Source organism: Ranitomeya imitator, chromosome 1 (genome assembly GCF_032444005.1).
Source record: "Ranitomeya imitator isolate aRanImi1 chromosome 1, aRanImi1.pri, whole genome shotgun sequence".
Taxonomy (NCBI): Eukaryota; Metazoa; Chordata; class Amphibia; order Anura; family Dendrobatidae; genus Ranitomeya; species Ranitomeya imitator.
In genome coordinates this window covers 504,270,059-504,285,487 of record NC_091282.1, presented here as the reverse complement: position 1 = coordinate 504,285,487, position 15,429 = coordinate 504,270,059, and the positions used below count along the sequence as shown (strand labels likewise).

The 15,429-nt window shown below is 44.5% G+C and overlaps 1 protein-coding gene across 6 annotated transcripts in view; it reads right to left on the bottom strand.

The window, feature by feature from the left end:
• Positions 1-15,429, bottom strand: part of ACO1 (aconitase 1) — a 110,874-nt gene that overhangs the window by 32,336 nt on the left and 63,109 nt on the right. For all 6 annotated transcript variants that reach the window (XM_069766340.1, XM_069766384.1, XM_069766356.1 and 3 more), the window contains 8 exons: positions 15,234-15,417; positions 14,440-14,579; positions 14,169-14,340; positions 13,239-13,339; positions 12,990-13,106; positions 12,267-12,426; positions 11,907-12,042; positions 10,640-10,724 (listed from right to left, as the gene is read on the bottom strand). In XM_069766340.1, coding sequence (XP_069622441.1) covers positions 10,640-10,724; positions 11,907-12,042; positions 12,267-12,426; positions 12,990-13,106; positions 13,239-13,339; positions 14,169-14,340; positions 14,440-14,579; positions 15,234-15,417 — 1,095 coding nt within the window. The remainder of the gene's footprint in view (positions 1-10,639; positions 10,725-11,906; positions 12,043-12,266; positions 12,427-12,989; positions 13,107-13,238; positions 13,340-14,168; positions 14,341-14,439; positions 14,580-15,233; positions 15,418-15,429) is intronic.

The window sequence follows — 15,429 nt, the reverse complement described above, 5'->3', positions numbered from 1 at the left end:
TCATCATTCACTATTTGCCACATACATACAGTAAACATTCTGATATATTGTGATTAGACCACCATTACCTATTTATTTTTATGAGTATATAACTGGTTATATTACTCAAATACATTTTTTTTCTTGCAATCTGAGATACTGGTTCGAATATCCGAATACAAAATATTTTTCTTTGCAATTTTAAGTTCCCTGGTGTTCAGTTTTTAGAGAAATAATCATACTGATAATCTCTATAGATATATATGTCTCCCGTTTGTTTGGAAAAAGATAGGTGACTATCCTTATAGGTAGAGAGGAGCGAACCTTTCAAGGTTCGGTTTGCTGAACGTACCCGAACCCCATTAGATTCAATGGGAGGCCAAACCAAACGTATAAACACCACCTTAGCTAAGACAACAAACTTCCCCAACAGATAAAATTAGGGGCAGACATCATGAAAAGTGGCATCAATTCACCTACATTAGAAAATTGCAAATGGCACAGCAGTAGTCTGCCATGGGCCATGCATGAGGTATCAGGGTTTGAGCCAGCATGTACCGATTTGAATTGAAGCTTCAATGAGGACCTGGTGGTTAAGTAGTAAGCCTTCTTAGCTGGGTGACCTGATGCCTCATGCAAGACCTCCAATTTTTTTATTTTGTATTCCAGCCATACTCAGATGGCACAAATATCAGTTTCATACAGGAAGGAACATTGGCAGAAGAATGTAAGGAAAGTAACACAGGAAAATGACTGAAAGTGCAGGCCTGCCTGTCTGTGAGCCCTACTTACACTTGCAACCCACCAGAGGGAGAACTAACTTGGAGTGTCCACATTTCAAAAAATAATTGTCACACACCACTAAAGTGGCATCAATTTCCACAGAGTAGAATTATTATAATAGGCCTCTGACACACCTTCCACCACACGCAACTGACCAGCTGGAGACCTAACTTGGAGTCTTCACATTTCAAACAAATTGTTTGCAACATCAGCAGCAATAGCAACAGCAGGCACAGAAGACACCACAAAGATGGCACAGACTGCAATAACGCAAGATCAATACAGGACACTAAAAATCAACACCATTTCATAGTACGTGACTGGGGTGTCAAAGTAACTATAGATCCATGACTTGTTCATTTTGATGAAAGTTAGGAGGTCTAAACTTTCAGGGTACTGCCGGATGCGCTTATCCATCAAGACACCACCAGCAGCGCGGAAGACATGTTTTGAGAAAGTGCTGGCTGCTGGGCACGACAAAACCTCCAAGGCGTGTCAGGCGAGGTCAGGCTTCTCTCCCATTTTTGAAGACCAAAATGCAACCCCCTTCTGGCTCCATGTTCAGTGGAGACAGCCATTGCTCTAATTCGGCCTGGATAGCTGTTGACAACTCTTGAGCTGTGTGACTGCGATCCCCAAGGCATATTCATTTGAATACTGCCTGATTGCGGTGAGCCATGGCTGAGCAGTATGGAGGTGGGGGAAGAATAGGAAATTCTATCTGCTCTGTTGGATAATGTGTCGGATTAAAGGAGAGGTTAAGGGTACAGGTGGAGAAGCCAGAAGCAGTGGTGAAAGTGTTAGATAGAGAGGTGTGTTCCGCAAGCCTTGGGGATTCAAAGACTTGTGGAGAAGCTCCTTGAACGCCTGCCACCAGAGTCACCCAGTGCCCAGTCAGTGAGATGTAGCGCCTCTGCTCATATTTGCTTGTCCAGGTGTCAGTGGTGAAATGCACCCTCAGACAGATTTTTTTCAGGGAACAGATGATGCTGTCTGTGACATGCTGGTGTAGCGCAAGCACAGTTTTCTTAGAGAAGTAATGGCGACGGCCATTAACTTTCTGAAACAGTCTGTATCCAGCAGGTGAAAAGGCAGCATTTCCATGGCCAACAGATAGGAGATAGTGGAGTTCAAGCTCTTAGCTTTGGCATGTGTAGGAGGGAACATTCTTTTACGTGACCACAACTGCTGGACCAAGAGCTGGCTGCTGTGCTGAGAGAGTGGAGTACAGAGGACAGGACAAATTGCTGGACTGTAAGGTGCAGGTGGAGATGTTATGGGGATTTATAAATATGTTGTGCTAGGTGACAAAAACAGCAGTCATGTCCACTTCCGTAACAGCTGACGGACTCTCACTCCCTTGACTCTAGGGGGGTAAATAAGTGGAGTTTCTGCAGCCAGAGACCTGTGTGAGAAGACTTGTCATGGTGACGGAGGAGGAAGAAGCAGCAGATGGGGTTGATTGGACGGTTGGTGATTGGCAAGGCCAGCTAGTCTGCATTTTAGTGCTGCACACTACACCACAGTACAGCCTGCATGCACCTCTGGTATCTGAGTTTCATCACAATCACCTCCTCCCTTGGTGGTTAACTGTTATGATAAGGTAATTCAGTACCACAATGGACATAGAGGTCAGAGCACATACAGTGACCTGACAATAACCCAAAAACATAGAACGAGCTCTGAGATGTGGGAACTTTGCTGACCGCAATCCCTAATCCTCTCCAACCACACTAGAGGCAGCCGTGGATTGCGCATAATGCTCCCTATGCAACTCGGCACGGCCTGAGAAACTAGCTAGCCTGAAGATAGAAAAATAAGCCTACCTTGCCTCAGAGAAATACCCCAAAGGAAAAGGCAGCCCCCACATATAATGACTGTGAGTTAAGATGAAAAGACAAACGTAGAGATGAAATAGATTTAGCAAAGTGAGGCCCGACTTTCTGAACAGAGCGAGGATAGGAAAGGTAACTTTGCGGTCAACACAAAACCCTACAACAACCACGCAAAGGGGGCAAAAAGACCCTCCGTACCGAACTAACGGCACGGAGGTACACCCTCTGCGTCCCAGAGCTTCCAGCAAGCAAGAAAAAACAAATAGACAAGCTGGACGAAAAAAACAGCAAACAAAATAGCAAAAGCAGAACTTAGCTATGCAGAGCAGCAGGCCACAGGTACGATCCAGGAGGAAACAGGTCCAATACTAGAACATTGGCTGGAAGCCAGGATCAAGGCACTAGGTGGAGTTAAATAGAGCAGCACCTAACGACTTCACCACATCACCTGAGGAAGGAAACTCAGAAGCCGCAGTACCACTCTCCTCCACCAACGGAAGCTCACAGAGAGAATCAGCCGAAGTACCACTTGTGACCACAGGAGGGAGCTCTGCCACAGAATCCACAACAGTACCCCCCCCTTGAGGAAGGGTCACCGAACCCTCACCAGAGCCCCCAGGGCGACCAGGATGAGCCATATGAAAGGCACGAACAAGATCGGGAGCATGGACATCAGAGGCAAAGACCCAGGAATTATCTTCCTGAGCATAACCCTTCCACTTAACCAGATACTGGAGTTTCCGTCTTGAAACACGAGAATCCAAAATCTTCTCCACAATATACTCCAACTCCCCCTCCACCAAAACCGGGGCAGGAATATCAAAAGATGGAACCATAGGTGTCACGTACCTCCGCAACAATGACCTATGGAATACGTTATGTATGGAAAAAGAATCTGGAAGGGTCAGACGAAAAGACACAGGATTAAGAACCTCAGAAATCCTATACGGACCAATGAAACGAGGTTTAAACTTAGGAGAGGAAACCTTCATAGGAATATGACGAGAAGACAACCAAACCAAATCCCCAACACGAAGTCGGGGACCCACACAGCGTCTGCGATTAGAGAAATGTTGAGCCTTCTCCTGGGACAAGGTCAAATTGTCCACTATATGAGTCCAAATCTGCTGCAACCTGTCCACCACAGTATCCACACCAGGACAGTCCGAAGACTCAACCTGCCCTGAAGAGAAACGAGGATGGAACCCAGAGTTGCAGAAAAACGGCGAAACCAAGGTAGCCGAGCTGGCCCGATTATTAAGGGCGAACTCAGCCAAAGGCAAAAAGGACACCCAGTCATCCTGATCAGCAGAAACAAAGCATCTCAGATATGTTTCCAAGGTCTGATTGGTTCGTTCGGTCTGGCCATTAGTCTGAGGATGGAAAGCCGAGGAAAAAGACAAGTCAATGCCCATCCTACCACAAAAGGCTCTCCAAAACCTCGAAACAAACTGGGAACCTCTGTCAGAAACGATATTCTCTGGAATGCCATGTAAACGAACCACATGCTGGAAGAACAATGGCACCAAATCAGAGGAGGAAGGTAATTTAGACAAGAGTACCAAATGGACCATCTTAGAGAAGCGATCACAGACCACCCAAATGACTGACATCTTTTGAGAGACACCAAGATCTGAAATAAAATCCATAGAGATATGTGTTCAAGGCCTCTTCGGGACCGGCAAGGGCAAAAGCAACCCACTGGCATGAGAACAGCAGGGCTTAGCCCGAGCACAAATCCCACAGGACTGCACAAAAGAACGCACATCCCGCGACAGAGATGGCCACCAAAAGGATCTAGCCACCAACTCTCTGGTACCAAAGATTCCAGGATGACCAGCCAAAACTGAACAATGAACCTCAGAGATAACTTTATTCGTCCACCTATCAGGGACAAACAGTTTCTCCGCTGGGCAACGATCAGGTTTATTAGCCTGAAATTTTTGCAGCACCCGCCGCAAATCAGGGGAGATGGCAGACACAACTACTCCCTCTTTGAGGATACCCGCCGGCTCAGATAAACCCGGAGAGTCGGGCACAAAACTCCTAGACAGAGCATCCGCCTTCACATTTTTAGAGCCCGGAAGGTACGAAATCACAAAGTCAAAACGGGCAAAAAACAGCGACCAACGAGCCTGGCTAGGATTCAAGCGCTTGGCAGACTCGAGATAAGTCAAGTTCTTATGATCAGTCAAGACCACCACGCGATGCTTAGCTCCTTCAAGCCAATGACGCCACTCCTCGAATGCCCACTTCATTGCCAGCAACTCTCGATTGCCCACATCATAATTTCGCTCAGCAGGCGAAAACTTCCTGGAAAAGAAGGCGCATGGTTTCATCACCGAGCAATCAGAACTTCTCTGCGACAAAACAGCCACTGCTCCAATCTCAGAAGCATCAACCTCGACCTGGAATGGAAGCGAAACATCTGGTTGACACAACACAGGGGCAGAAGAAAAACGACGCTTCAACTCTTGAAAAGCTTCCACAGCAGCAGAAGACCAATTGACCACATGAGCACCCTTCTTGGTCAAATCGGTCAATGGTTTAGCAATACTAGAAAAATTGCAGATGAAGCGACGATAAAAATTAGCAAAGCCCAGGAACTTTTGCAGACTTTTCAGAGATGTCGGCTGAGTCCAATCATGGATGGCTTGGACCTTAACAGGGTCCATCTCGATAGTAGAAGGGGAAAAGATGAACCCCCAAAATGAAACCTTCTGAACACCAAAGAGACACTTTGATCCCTTCACAAACAAAGAATTAGCACGCAGGACCTGAAACACAGTTCTGACCTGCTTCACATGAGACTCCCAATCATCCGAGAAGATCAAAATGTCATCCAAGTACACAATCAGGAATTTATCCAGGTACTCTCGGAAGATGTCATGCATAAAGGACTGAAACACTGATGGAGCATTGGCAAGTCCGAATGGCATTACTAGATACTCAAAATGGCCCTCGGGCGTATTAAATGCAGTTTTCCATTCATCGCTTCGCTTAATACGCACAAGATTATACGCACCACGAAGATCTATCTTGGTGAACCAACTGGCCCCCTTAATCCGAGCAAACAAATCAGATAACAACGGCAAGGGGTACTGAAATTTAACCGTGATCTTATTTAGAAGGCGGTAATCTATACAAGGTCTCAGCGAACCATCCTTCTTGGCTACAAAAAAGAACCCTGCTCCTAATGGCGACGATGATGGGCGAATATGCCCCTTCTCCAAGGACTCCTTCACAAAACTCCGCATAGCGGCGTGCTCAGGCACAGATAAATTAAACAGTCGACCTTTTGGGAATTTACTACCAGGAATCAGATCGATAGCACAATCACAATCCCTATGCGGAGGTAGGGTATCGGACTTAGGCTCATCAAATACATCCCGGTAATCAGACAAGAACTGTGGAACCTCAGAAGGGGTGGATGACGAAATAGTCAGAAATGGAACATCACCATGTACCCCCTGACAACCCCAGCTGGACACAGACATGGATTTCCAATATAATACTGGATTATGGACTTGTAGCCATGGCAACCCCAACACGACCACATCATGCAGATTATGCAACACCAGAAAGCGAATAACCTCCTGATGTGCAGGAGCCATGCACATGGTCAGCTGGGTCCAGTACTGAGGCTTATTCTTGGCCAAAGGCGTAGCATCAATTCCTCTCAATGGAATAGGACACTGCAAGGGCTCCAAGAAAAACCCACAACGCCTAGCATACTCCAAGTCCATCAAACTCAGTGCAGCGCCTGAATCCACAAATGCCATGACAGAATATGATGACAAAGAGCAGATCAAGGTAACGGACAAAAGAAATTTTGACTGTACCGTACCAATGGTGGCAGACCTGGCGAACCGCTTAGTGCGCTTAGGACAATCAGAGATAGCATGAGTGGAATCTCCACAGTAGAAACACAGCCCATTCAGACGTCTGTGTTCTTGCCGTTCAACTCTGGTCAAAGTCCTATCGCACTGCATAGGCTTGGTTTAAGCTCAGGTAATACCGCCAAATGGTGCACAGATTTACGCTCACGCAAGCGTCGACCGATCTGAATGGCCAACGACAGACTCATTCAGACCAGCAGGCATAGGAAATCCCACCATGACATCTTTAAGGGCTTCAGAGAGACCCTTTCTGAAAATAGCTGCGAGCGCACCTTCATTCCATTGAGTGAGTACGGACCACTTTCTAAATTTCTGACAATATACCTCTATCTCATCCTGACCCTGACACAGAGCCAGCAAATTCTTCTCTGCCTGATCCACTGAATTAGGCTCATCGTACAGCAATCCGAGCGCCAGGAAAAACGCATCAATATTACTTAATGCAGGATCTCCTGGCGCAAGGGAAAATGCCCAGTCTTGAGGGTCGCCACGCAAAAAAGAAATAATAATTCTCACTTGTTGAACTGGGTCACCAGAGGAGCGAGGTTTCAAGGCCAGAAACAGTTTGCAATTATTTTTGAAATTCACATACTTGGCTCTATCACCATAAAACAAATCAGGAATAGGAATTCTTGGTTCTAACATAGGATTCTGAACCACCAAATCTTGAATCATTTGTACATTTATAACGAGATTATCCATTGAAGAGCACAGACCCTGAATGTCCATGTCCACACGTGTCCTGAACCACCCAAAAGTCTAGGGGAAAAAAAAGGCAAAACACAGTGCAAAGAAAAAAAATGGTCTCAGAACTTCTTTTTTCCCTCTATTGGGAATAGTACTTTGGGCTTCCAGTACTGTTATGATAAGGTAATTCAGTACCACAATGGACATAGAGGTCAGAGCACATAAGGTGACCTGACAATAACCCAAAAACATAGAACGAGCTCTGAGATGTGGGAACTTTGCTGACCGCAATCCCTAATCCTCTCCAACCACACTAGAGGCAGCCGTGGATTGCGCCTAACGCTCCCTATGCAACTCGGCACGGCCTGAGAAACTAGCTAGCCTGAAGATAGAAAAATAAGCCTACCTTGCCTCAGAGAAATACCCCAAAGGAAAAGGCAGCCCCCACATATAATGACTGTGAGTTAAGATGAAAAGACAAACGTAGAGATGAAATAGATTCAGCAAAGTGAGGCCCGACTTTCTGAACAGAGCGAGGATAGGAAAGGTAACTTTGCGGTCAACACAAAACCCTACAACAACCACGCAAAGGGGGCAAAAAGACCCTCCGTACCGAACTAACGGCACGGAGGTACACCCTCTGCGTCCCAGAGCTTCCAGCAAGCAAGAAAAAACAAATAGACAAGCTGGACAGAAAAAAACAGCAAACAAAATAGCAAAGCAGAACTTAGCTATGCAGAGCTGCAGGCCACAGGAACGATCCAGGAGGAAACAGGTCCAATACTAGAACATTGGCTGGAAGCCAGGATCAAGGCACTAGGTGGAGTTAAATAGAGCAGCACCTAACGACTTCACCACATCACCTGAGGAAGGAAACTCAGAAGCCGCAGTACCACTCTCCTCCACCAACGGAAGCTCACAGAGAGAATCAGCCGAAGTACCACTTGTGACCACAGGAGGGAGCTCTGCCACAGAATTCACAACAGTTAACGTTTGGTGATGATGGTCTGGATTCTGCTAGAACCCTATTTTGTCCAGCCCTGCATCGAACATGAAAAACTTTTGGGCATCAGCGCACATGCTTTCCTCCTCTGGATTCTGTGATTCTTTGGAGCAGACCTCTGATGCACATGGAACAGAATGAGTGAACAGCTCTGCAGAATGGCCCATCTGTGGTTCTCCACAGTCAGTTGGGAGTTTGGAAAGTTTTAATGAGGGAAGAAACAAGGGTGATTGGGGTGCGACCTAAGGATTGTTTTGTGTGTGATGTTAGGGTGGAGGAAGAGGAGGAGAGGCCATGTGATGCAGCGCTTCCCATCCACTGGAGCACATGCTGTTTCTGAGCCTCATCTACAAGGTGTACTGCTGTGCGTCTGTCAAAGAAAGGGAGTGGAGTAACCTGTCCAGTAACAGATGTTGCCAGTGGTCTTTCGATAGGATGAGACGATGTTTGTTCAGTTGAGCGTTCATTAACACCTAACCCACGTACACGTTGAACACCAAGTCTATTCCCCCCTTCACTACATTCTCTCTTTCCCCACTAATATAAGCAGCTTTCATCTCTTGTAACTTACCTGTCACTAAATGAACAACCACTATTTATTTTCTTAAATAGGTGTAACAGTGTTGTTCAGGCACACTAACGATTTAAAGGGAAGGTACTGCGTTTGTAGGTCATTAATAAATCAATGTAATGTAGCATAACATGCTGTTATAACCAAGATTTAAGTGCATTTGAAACATTTTGTGTGTTATAGGAGTTTAAAGGTAAGTTCACAAAGGGCGTTTTTGCTTTTTTTTTCTGCAGCAAAACCTGATCATCTTGGCAGGAAAGAAGCTGCGTCAAAAACGCAGGTTTGGTGCGTATTTTGTTGCAGATTTGGTGTGTTTTTTTTTTCTCTTTGTCCATGCTAATGTCCTTGGATTTTCAGCAACAAAAACGTAGTAAATAATGATACCTGGGTTTTTGCTGTGTTTTTTTCAACACCCATTCAAGTCAATGGGTGAAAAAACGCAGCAAACATGCCGAGACAAGTGACATTATTATTATTATTATTTATTTATATAGCACCATTGATTCCATGGTGCTTTAAATGAGAAGGGGCTACATACAAATTAGAGATATCACTTACAGTAAACAAACCAACAATGAGACTGATACAGAGGGGCGAGGACCCTGCCCTTGCGGGCTTACATTCTACAGGATTATGGGGAAGGAGACAGTAGGTTGAGGGTCGCAGGAGCTTCGGTGTTGGTGAGGCGGTAGCTTTGATAGTGATGAGGCGGCAGCGGTGTCAGTGCAGGCTGTAGGCTTTCCTGAAGAGGTGGGTTTTCAGGTTCCGTCTGAAGGATCCAAATGAGGTTGATAGTCAGATGTGTTGGGGCAAAGAATTTCAGAGGATGGGGTATATTTGGGAGAAGTCTTGGAGACGGTTGAGTGAGGAGCGGATACGTGTGGAGGAGAGAATGAGGTCTTGGGAGCACCGGAGATCACGTGAGGGAAGATATCGGGAGATTAGTTCAGAGATATATGGAGGAGACAGGTTATGGATGGCTTTGTAGGTCAGTATTAGTAATTTGAACTGGATACACTGAGGGAATGGGAGCCAGTGAAAAGATTTGCAGAGGGAGGAAGCAGAGGAGTTGCTCTATGTCCAAAAAACGCAGCAAAGAACAAAATACTGATCAAACAAAAAACCAATGTGTGTGCATGAGATTTCTAAAATCTTATAGGCTTTGCTGGTGCTGTAAAAATCAGCTGAAAATGAGCATAAAAAACGCAGCAAAAACGCCCTGTGTGAACTTACCCTTAAGAAGGCACTGGAGGCTAACATCTTGCTTTCACAGCAGCAGCACAAAAGTATCAGTGTCATAATACGGCACTCCATGGTCATAGGAGATAACAGACCGCTGCGGACCCTATCTCTAATATTACAGCAGCATTAGCAGTGACCTGGGCACGCTTCTGTGGGCTGCACAATTCACAGTAGTGGGAGTGATCTGCTGCCATTTCTTTGTTCACCATATGACCCTACAATTAAAAGGTTTATCCAGAACTTAGATTTGTTTTTTTTTTTACTATGGGCCCAAAAACGATTCTACCCTGCCCCATGAGAAAGCAATCAATGACCGCTCTTGCAAGCGCTACAGCTGCTGCACGTCAATAGGTCAGCTCTTCCTCTTACAGGTTGCTCGGTATGAGTGCTGAAATCATGCCCAGTCAGAGCAGATCAGATGCCGCTGCTCTGTCGACGTATGTCGGCGGGAGCGACTGAATTGCTGACAGGAGATCAGTTGTGTGCCGGTGGAGATCAGCACTGGACACAACAAGCAGGTAGATAGCATCTACCTGCCTGGGAGTGCCTATTATACCCATAGTAAAAAAAAAAAAAAAATATTGGTTAAACTCCTTTAAGCTTAGCCACATTTAGGGTTCCAATAAATACCACACTGTACCTGAGTAATAGCTTCAACAACTGATTCAGGCAAAGGTCCGCTGTTTCCAATACAAGTCATGCAGCCATAGCCTACAACATCGAAGCTGAGGAAAGTAATGTATGAAATTAACACACGACTCCAACGTCTAGCACAGCACTGATAACAATGGACATATCAAAGGACTTTTGAAGGCATCTAGTATTGATGATGTACCCACAGAAAAGAATATTAGAAGGGTGTGAGTCTTGACTCCCGGCACTCCACTGATGAGCTGCTTTTACCTAAGTGGTGGCTGGATGCAAACATTGAACAAAGCTCTGCTGTAGAAAGCCGGTCAATGCTCACATCCGGCCATTGCTTTGATTATCTTGAAAAGCAGAATTTTTACACCAACTCATCGGTATTTAAAGGTTATGAAAAAAAGGTCAATATTGAATTTGAATTATGAAACCACTTCTGCCCCAAGATCTAAGCTGCGGGGCAGGGTGATGCTAAATCAATATAGGCATCACCTTAGATAAAGGTACATTTTTAGATATTGAAGTCTGCATGGGTGACTGACAACAAGGATTGCATGCAAGTCTAAGGGTACCGTCACACAGTGGCATTTTGATCGCTACGACGGCACGATTTGTGACGTTCCAGCGATATATCCGTGACGTTCCAGCGATCTCGCAGTGTCTGACACGCTCCTGCGATCAGGGACCCCGCTGAGAATCGTACGTCGTAGCAGATCGTTTGAAACTTTCTTTCGTCGTCTAGTGTCCCGCTGTGGCGGCATGATCGTATGGTGTAACAAAGGTGTGCACGATATTGTATACGATGTGCGCATAGTAACCATCGGCTTCTACATCGCACATACGTCATGAAATTATCGCTCCAGCGTCGTACATTGCAAAGTGTGACAGCAGTCTACGACGCTGGAGCGTCACGGATCGTGCCGTCGTAGCGATCAAAGGGTCACTGTGTGACGGTACCCTAACATCCCTGCAGTCTCACCAGATCCCCTTGTTGATATAGATCACCTGAAAATGTTATAGGGTTCTCCAAGTGCTTGAATACGCAGATAGGTGGGGTTTCAAGTTTGAGGAACCACGAGTGCCCTTGAATGAAGGGGCTGTGGCCCATTTAGCATTCTCTAGAATGCGCTCACCCTTTACATCAATAAAGACCTGCCTCAATCAAGATAACGGAGTTGCACAGTGAGTGTCAAGATGCAAAGAATAATTATTAATTTTCCTTATACCTAGTATTATAGTAATCATTTCTTTTTTGGGAAACCTACCCAAGCTTGGAAAGATAAGGCATGACGCCACTGTCTCGAAGATAGTAAGTCACTACCCCACTGCCAGGAGACAGACTTGTCTTGATGTAAGGCTTCACAGTTAGTCCAGCTTCAACTGCATTTTTGGCCAATAATCCTAATAAAAATAATAAAAATAAATAATAAAAATCAGAGATTGTGTAATTCCTATCCACAACTATATATGAAGAATTTCCACAAATACCAAGCACCCCAATCTAAAATGTGGTCAAATGTTTTTTTTCCCTATTAAACAAATGATCCATGTTGAAAACACCTGGTCCCAGTAAAAGGAAAAAAACAAAAACCACAAATGAAAATGCTAAAATAAGTGGTGCTCACCTGCGCCCAGCATGACAGAAGGGTTACTAGTGTTGGTACAGCTGGTAATAGCAGCTATGACCACACAGCCATGGGTCAGCTCATAATCAGCATTATTATAGGCAAATTTCACGTAGTCGTTATGGTGTTCTTGAGGGATATGGAAGCCTTTGAACCCTTGCTGTTAAAAAATAAATAAATTAAAAATTGCCCTTTTAACTTACATTGGCTGGCATTTTTAATCTGTGGAACCCCCTTTACTTTCCAAATCCAAAGCCCCGGGCTTCAATTTAATGGCAATATGTCCTGTACCAATTGTGTCATGTTGTGGTACCAGACCCCTTGGGCAGCTACAAATCACAAAATCTACATCCTAACTGGCTGAACGTGGAGACCCCTTTACGGATTTTGTAATATTATATCATACAAAGTTACCATCTCTAACACAATATCTCAAATACAGATATCATAGTACGATACCAAAAATTAGTCCCAGAAAAATTATATACCAGGACCTCACTGAATGGTATCCTATGGAGCTCCCTCAAGTTATCCAAACACCAGAAATTGGTGGTGTTTGGAAAGTTGCCATCTCTGTATCAGACAGAAATTTAGAAGGACATCGGATTTTTCCAATAATGCACCATGGGCTTTTGGCCTGTCACATCAAGCAACGAGAGCATTGAAGACGCAAAAAGAACAGAGAATCTGCTGTCTGAATGGTAAAGAAGTGGCACTTCTTACCTTGGCTCCTAGGCAACTCTCAAAGTCTGTTTTCATGTCAGACACGGACACTTTATCCTGAGGCCTTTTGGGTCCACTACAACAGGGCACCACCGTGCTCAGATCCAGCTCTATCACCTGTGGAGAGAATATATGCCCAGTGACCTACCATACACTGCGGACAATGAGACATCCATTCTAGGTGTGTTATACTCGAAGCCTGAATACACCAAATGTAACAAGTCCTTGGGTGATCCGTTTCATTCTTACCTGGGTGAAGTCCGGGTCCTGGTCTGTATTACTGAAGTCCCTAAATAGACCCACAGCCTCCAAATACATTTGGATGTATTTCACTTTGTCTTCTTCACGACCTGGGACACAAAGTATGAATGTTTTATTCGATGACTTGACAGGCACTTAGACTTAGGCTATTAAGAACCAACATGGTTTATCATTGCGTTCTCCAGTCACTCCGCTCTTTGGGGTGATTATTTTCAGAAACACTGAGGACTATGCCTTAGCTTTAAGAAATGAGGAACTGGCGGAGAGGGTGTGCTTTAACCACTAGGAATGTCAAGGAGGACGTTTCTTACTAAGGAAGATGTAGGCTTGTCTTGACTGGGGAAGGAAAGAGAGAAAGGTTACACTGCTCGAAGAATCATTAAGGTGGGGAACGGAGGAGGCGTGACCATGTGATTATTTTTTTTACATTTCTGGAGCAGTTGGTGTCTGGTGTTACAAGTGAAAGTGTTGGCTCCTAAACCTTGGTAAGATTAGCTCTGGTATGCCTGAAACCATTACTAGGTTTGCCTTTCCCTTTTACATTTAAGGATTGTTATTCACTTCTATTAAGATTCTTATATTTAATCCCCAACTAATAAACTGCATAAAAAAAAAAAAAAAACATATTCCGCTTAAAAATACCAGGAAGAATGCCGTTTCTGCATATCACGGCATACCAGACATTCTAAGTAGGGAAAACTAGCGAAAGTGTGATTAGAAGAATGTAAATGATGTTAAAAATGTAATTTGTAGGCTTAATACATGCACAGCTTTTTCACACAGTAGAAATCAAGGGTGGCATTCATTAGACTATGGCACGTTGCCAGAAGACAGGATTGAAAACTATATGGCTTCTCTGTTCCTAAACTACACAAGTACTACAGTATATACACATGTATAATAAAGGGTTGCCCTTACCGGTTTGCTGTAAATACTGAATGCTGACCAAATCGACAGGGAAAAACGCTGCAGTGGCACCATACTCCGGACACATGTTGGCAATAGTGGCACGGTCAGCAATAGAAAGTTGTGCCACACCAGGGCCAAAAAACTCAACAAATTTACCCACTACTCCAACTTGACGGAGGTGCTGCAATAAAGACACACAATGTTATAGGCGTGTCTTTAATATTGGTAATGGAAGAGTCACAAGTACTTTTTAAAAAAAATAAAAATACAAAAGAGATACCTTAGTCACTGTCAGCACAATATCTGTAGAAGTCACTAAATGGTTAGGGTTCCCAAACAATTTATATCCAATTACTTCCGGTAGCACCATACTGATTGGTTGGCCAAGCATGACAGCCTCAGCTTCAATTCCTCCAACACCTGATCAAGCAAACATAGCAGGGGTTAACTGACGGCAAAAAATCGGCAACCAGAAATGGCCATCTCACATGCACAAATAAAGAAGCAAAACTAAGTAAAAGAGAGTTAAAGTGTGTTTCTAGAATGCCACCATTGTCATTGTAAAATATCAATAGGATACCAGAAGATAATTGATTGTATTAGCTGCTGCAGCTCTGCTAGTCTTCTCAATGATGAGCTGTGTATAACCCAATCTGTGGCAAATGTTTGACAGCTCAGATTTCTCCCTGGTGTACAAGTAGCACACATCAATGGTGGGGCAAGAATAAGAGATCATGAATATCAAAGACCACATAGCAGGGGTTTATAATTAGGAGGACTAGCAGAGCTGCAGCAGTTAAAATAGAACTGCAAGAAGCCCAGTAAGTGAACCAGAATTAGAATCAGAGTTTTAAGCTGCTGTCAGTGGAGGCAGCCTAAACATTGTGACATATGCTGTCTAAATGACTGGTCATATTTATGGTACATCCTAGCGCATAGTAGGAGACCCTCTTTAGAAGATGCCTTCAGTTCATACTGCATCTTACACATGAGTCCCGTAGCAAGGAAGTCAAGTCTATCAACCCTCTTACAATTAACAAAGCAAGACTTCTGTAATCAAGGGTTTAAACTTACCCCAACCTAGAACACCAAGACCATCGATCATTGTGGTGTGCGAGTCTGTGCCAACAAGACTATCAGGATAGTAGAAGCCATCTTGATCAAAGACTACTCTAGCCAGGTATTCCAGGTTGACCTGGTGAATGATGCCAGAGCCTGGTGGAATGATTCTCATGTTCTGAAAGGCCTGAGAGCCCCACTGGAAGTAGAA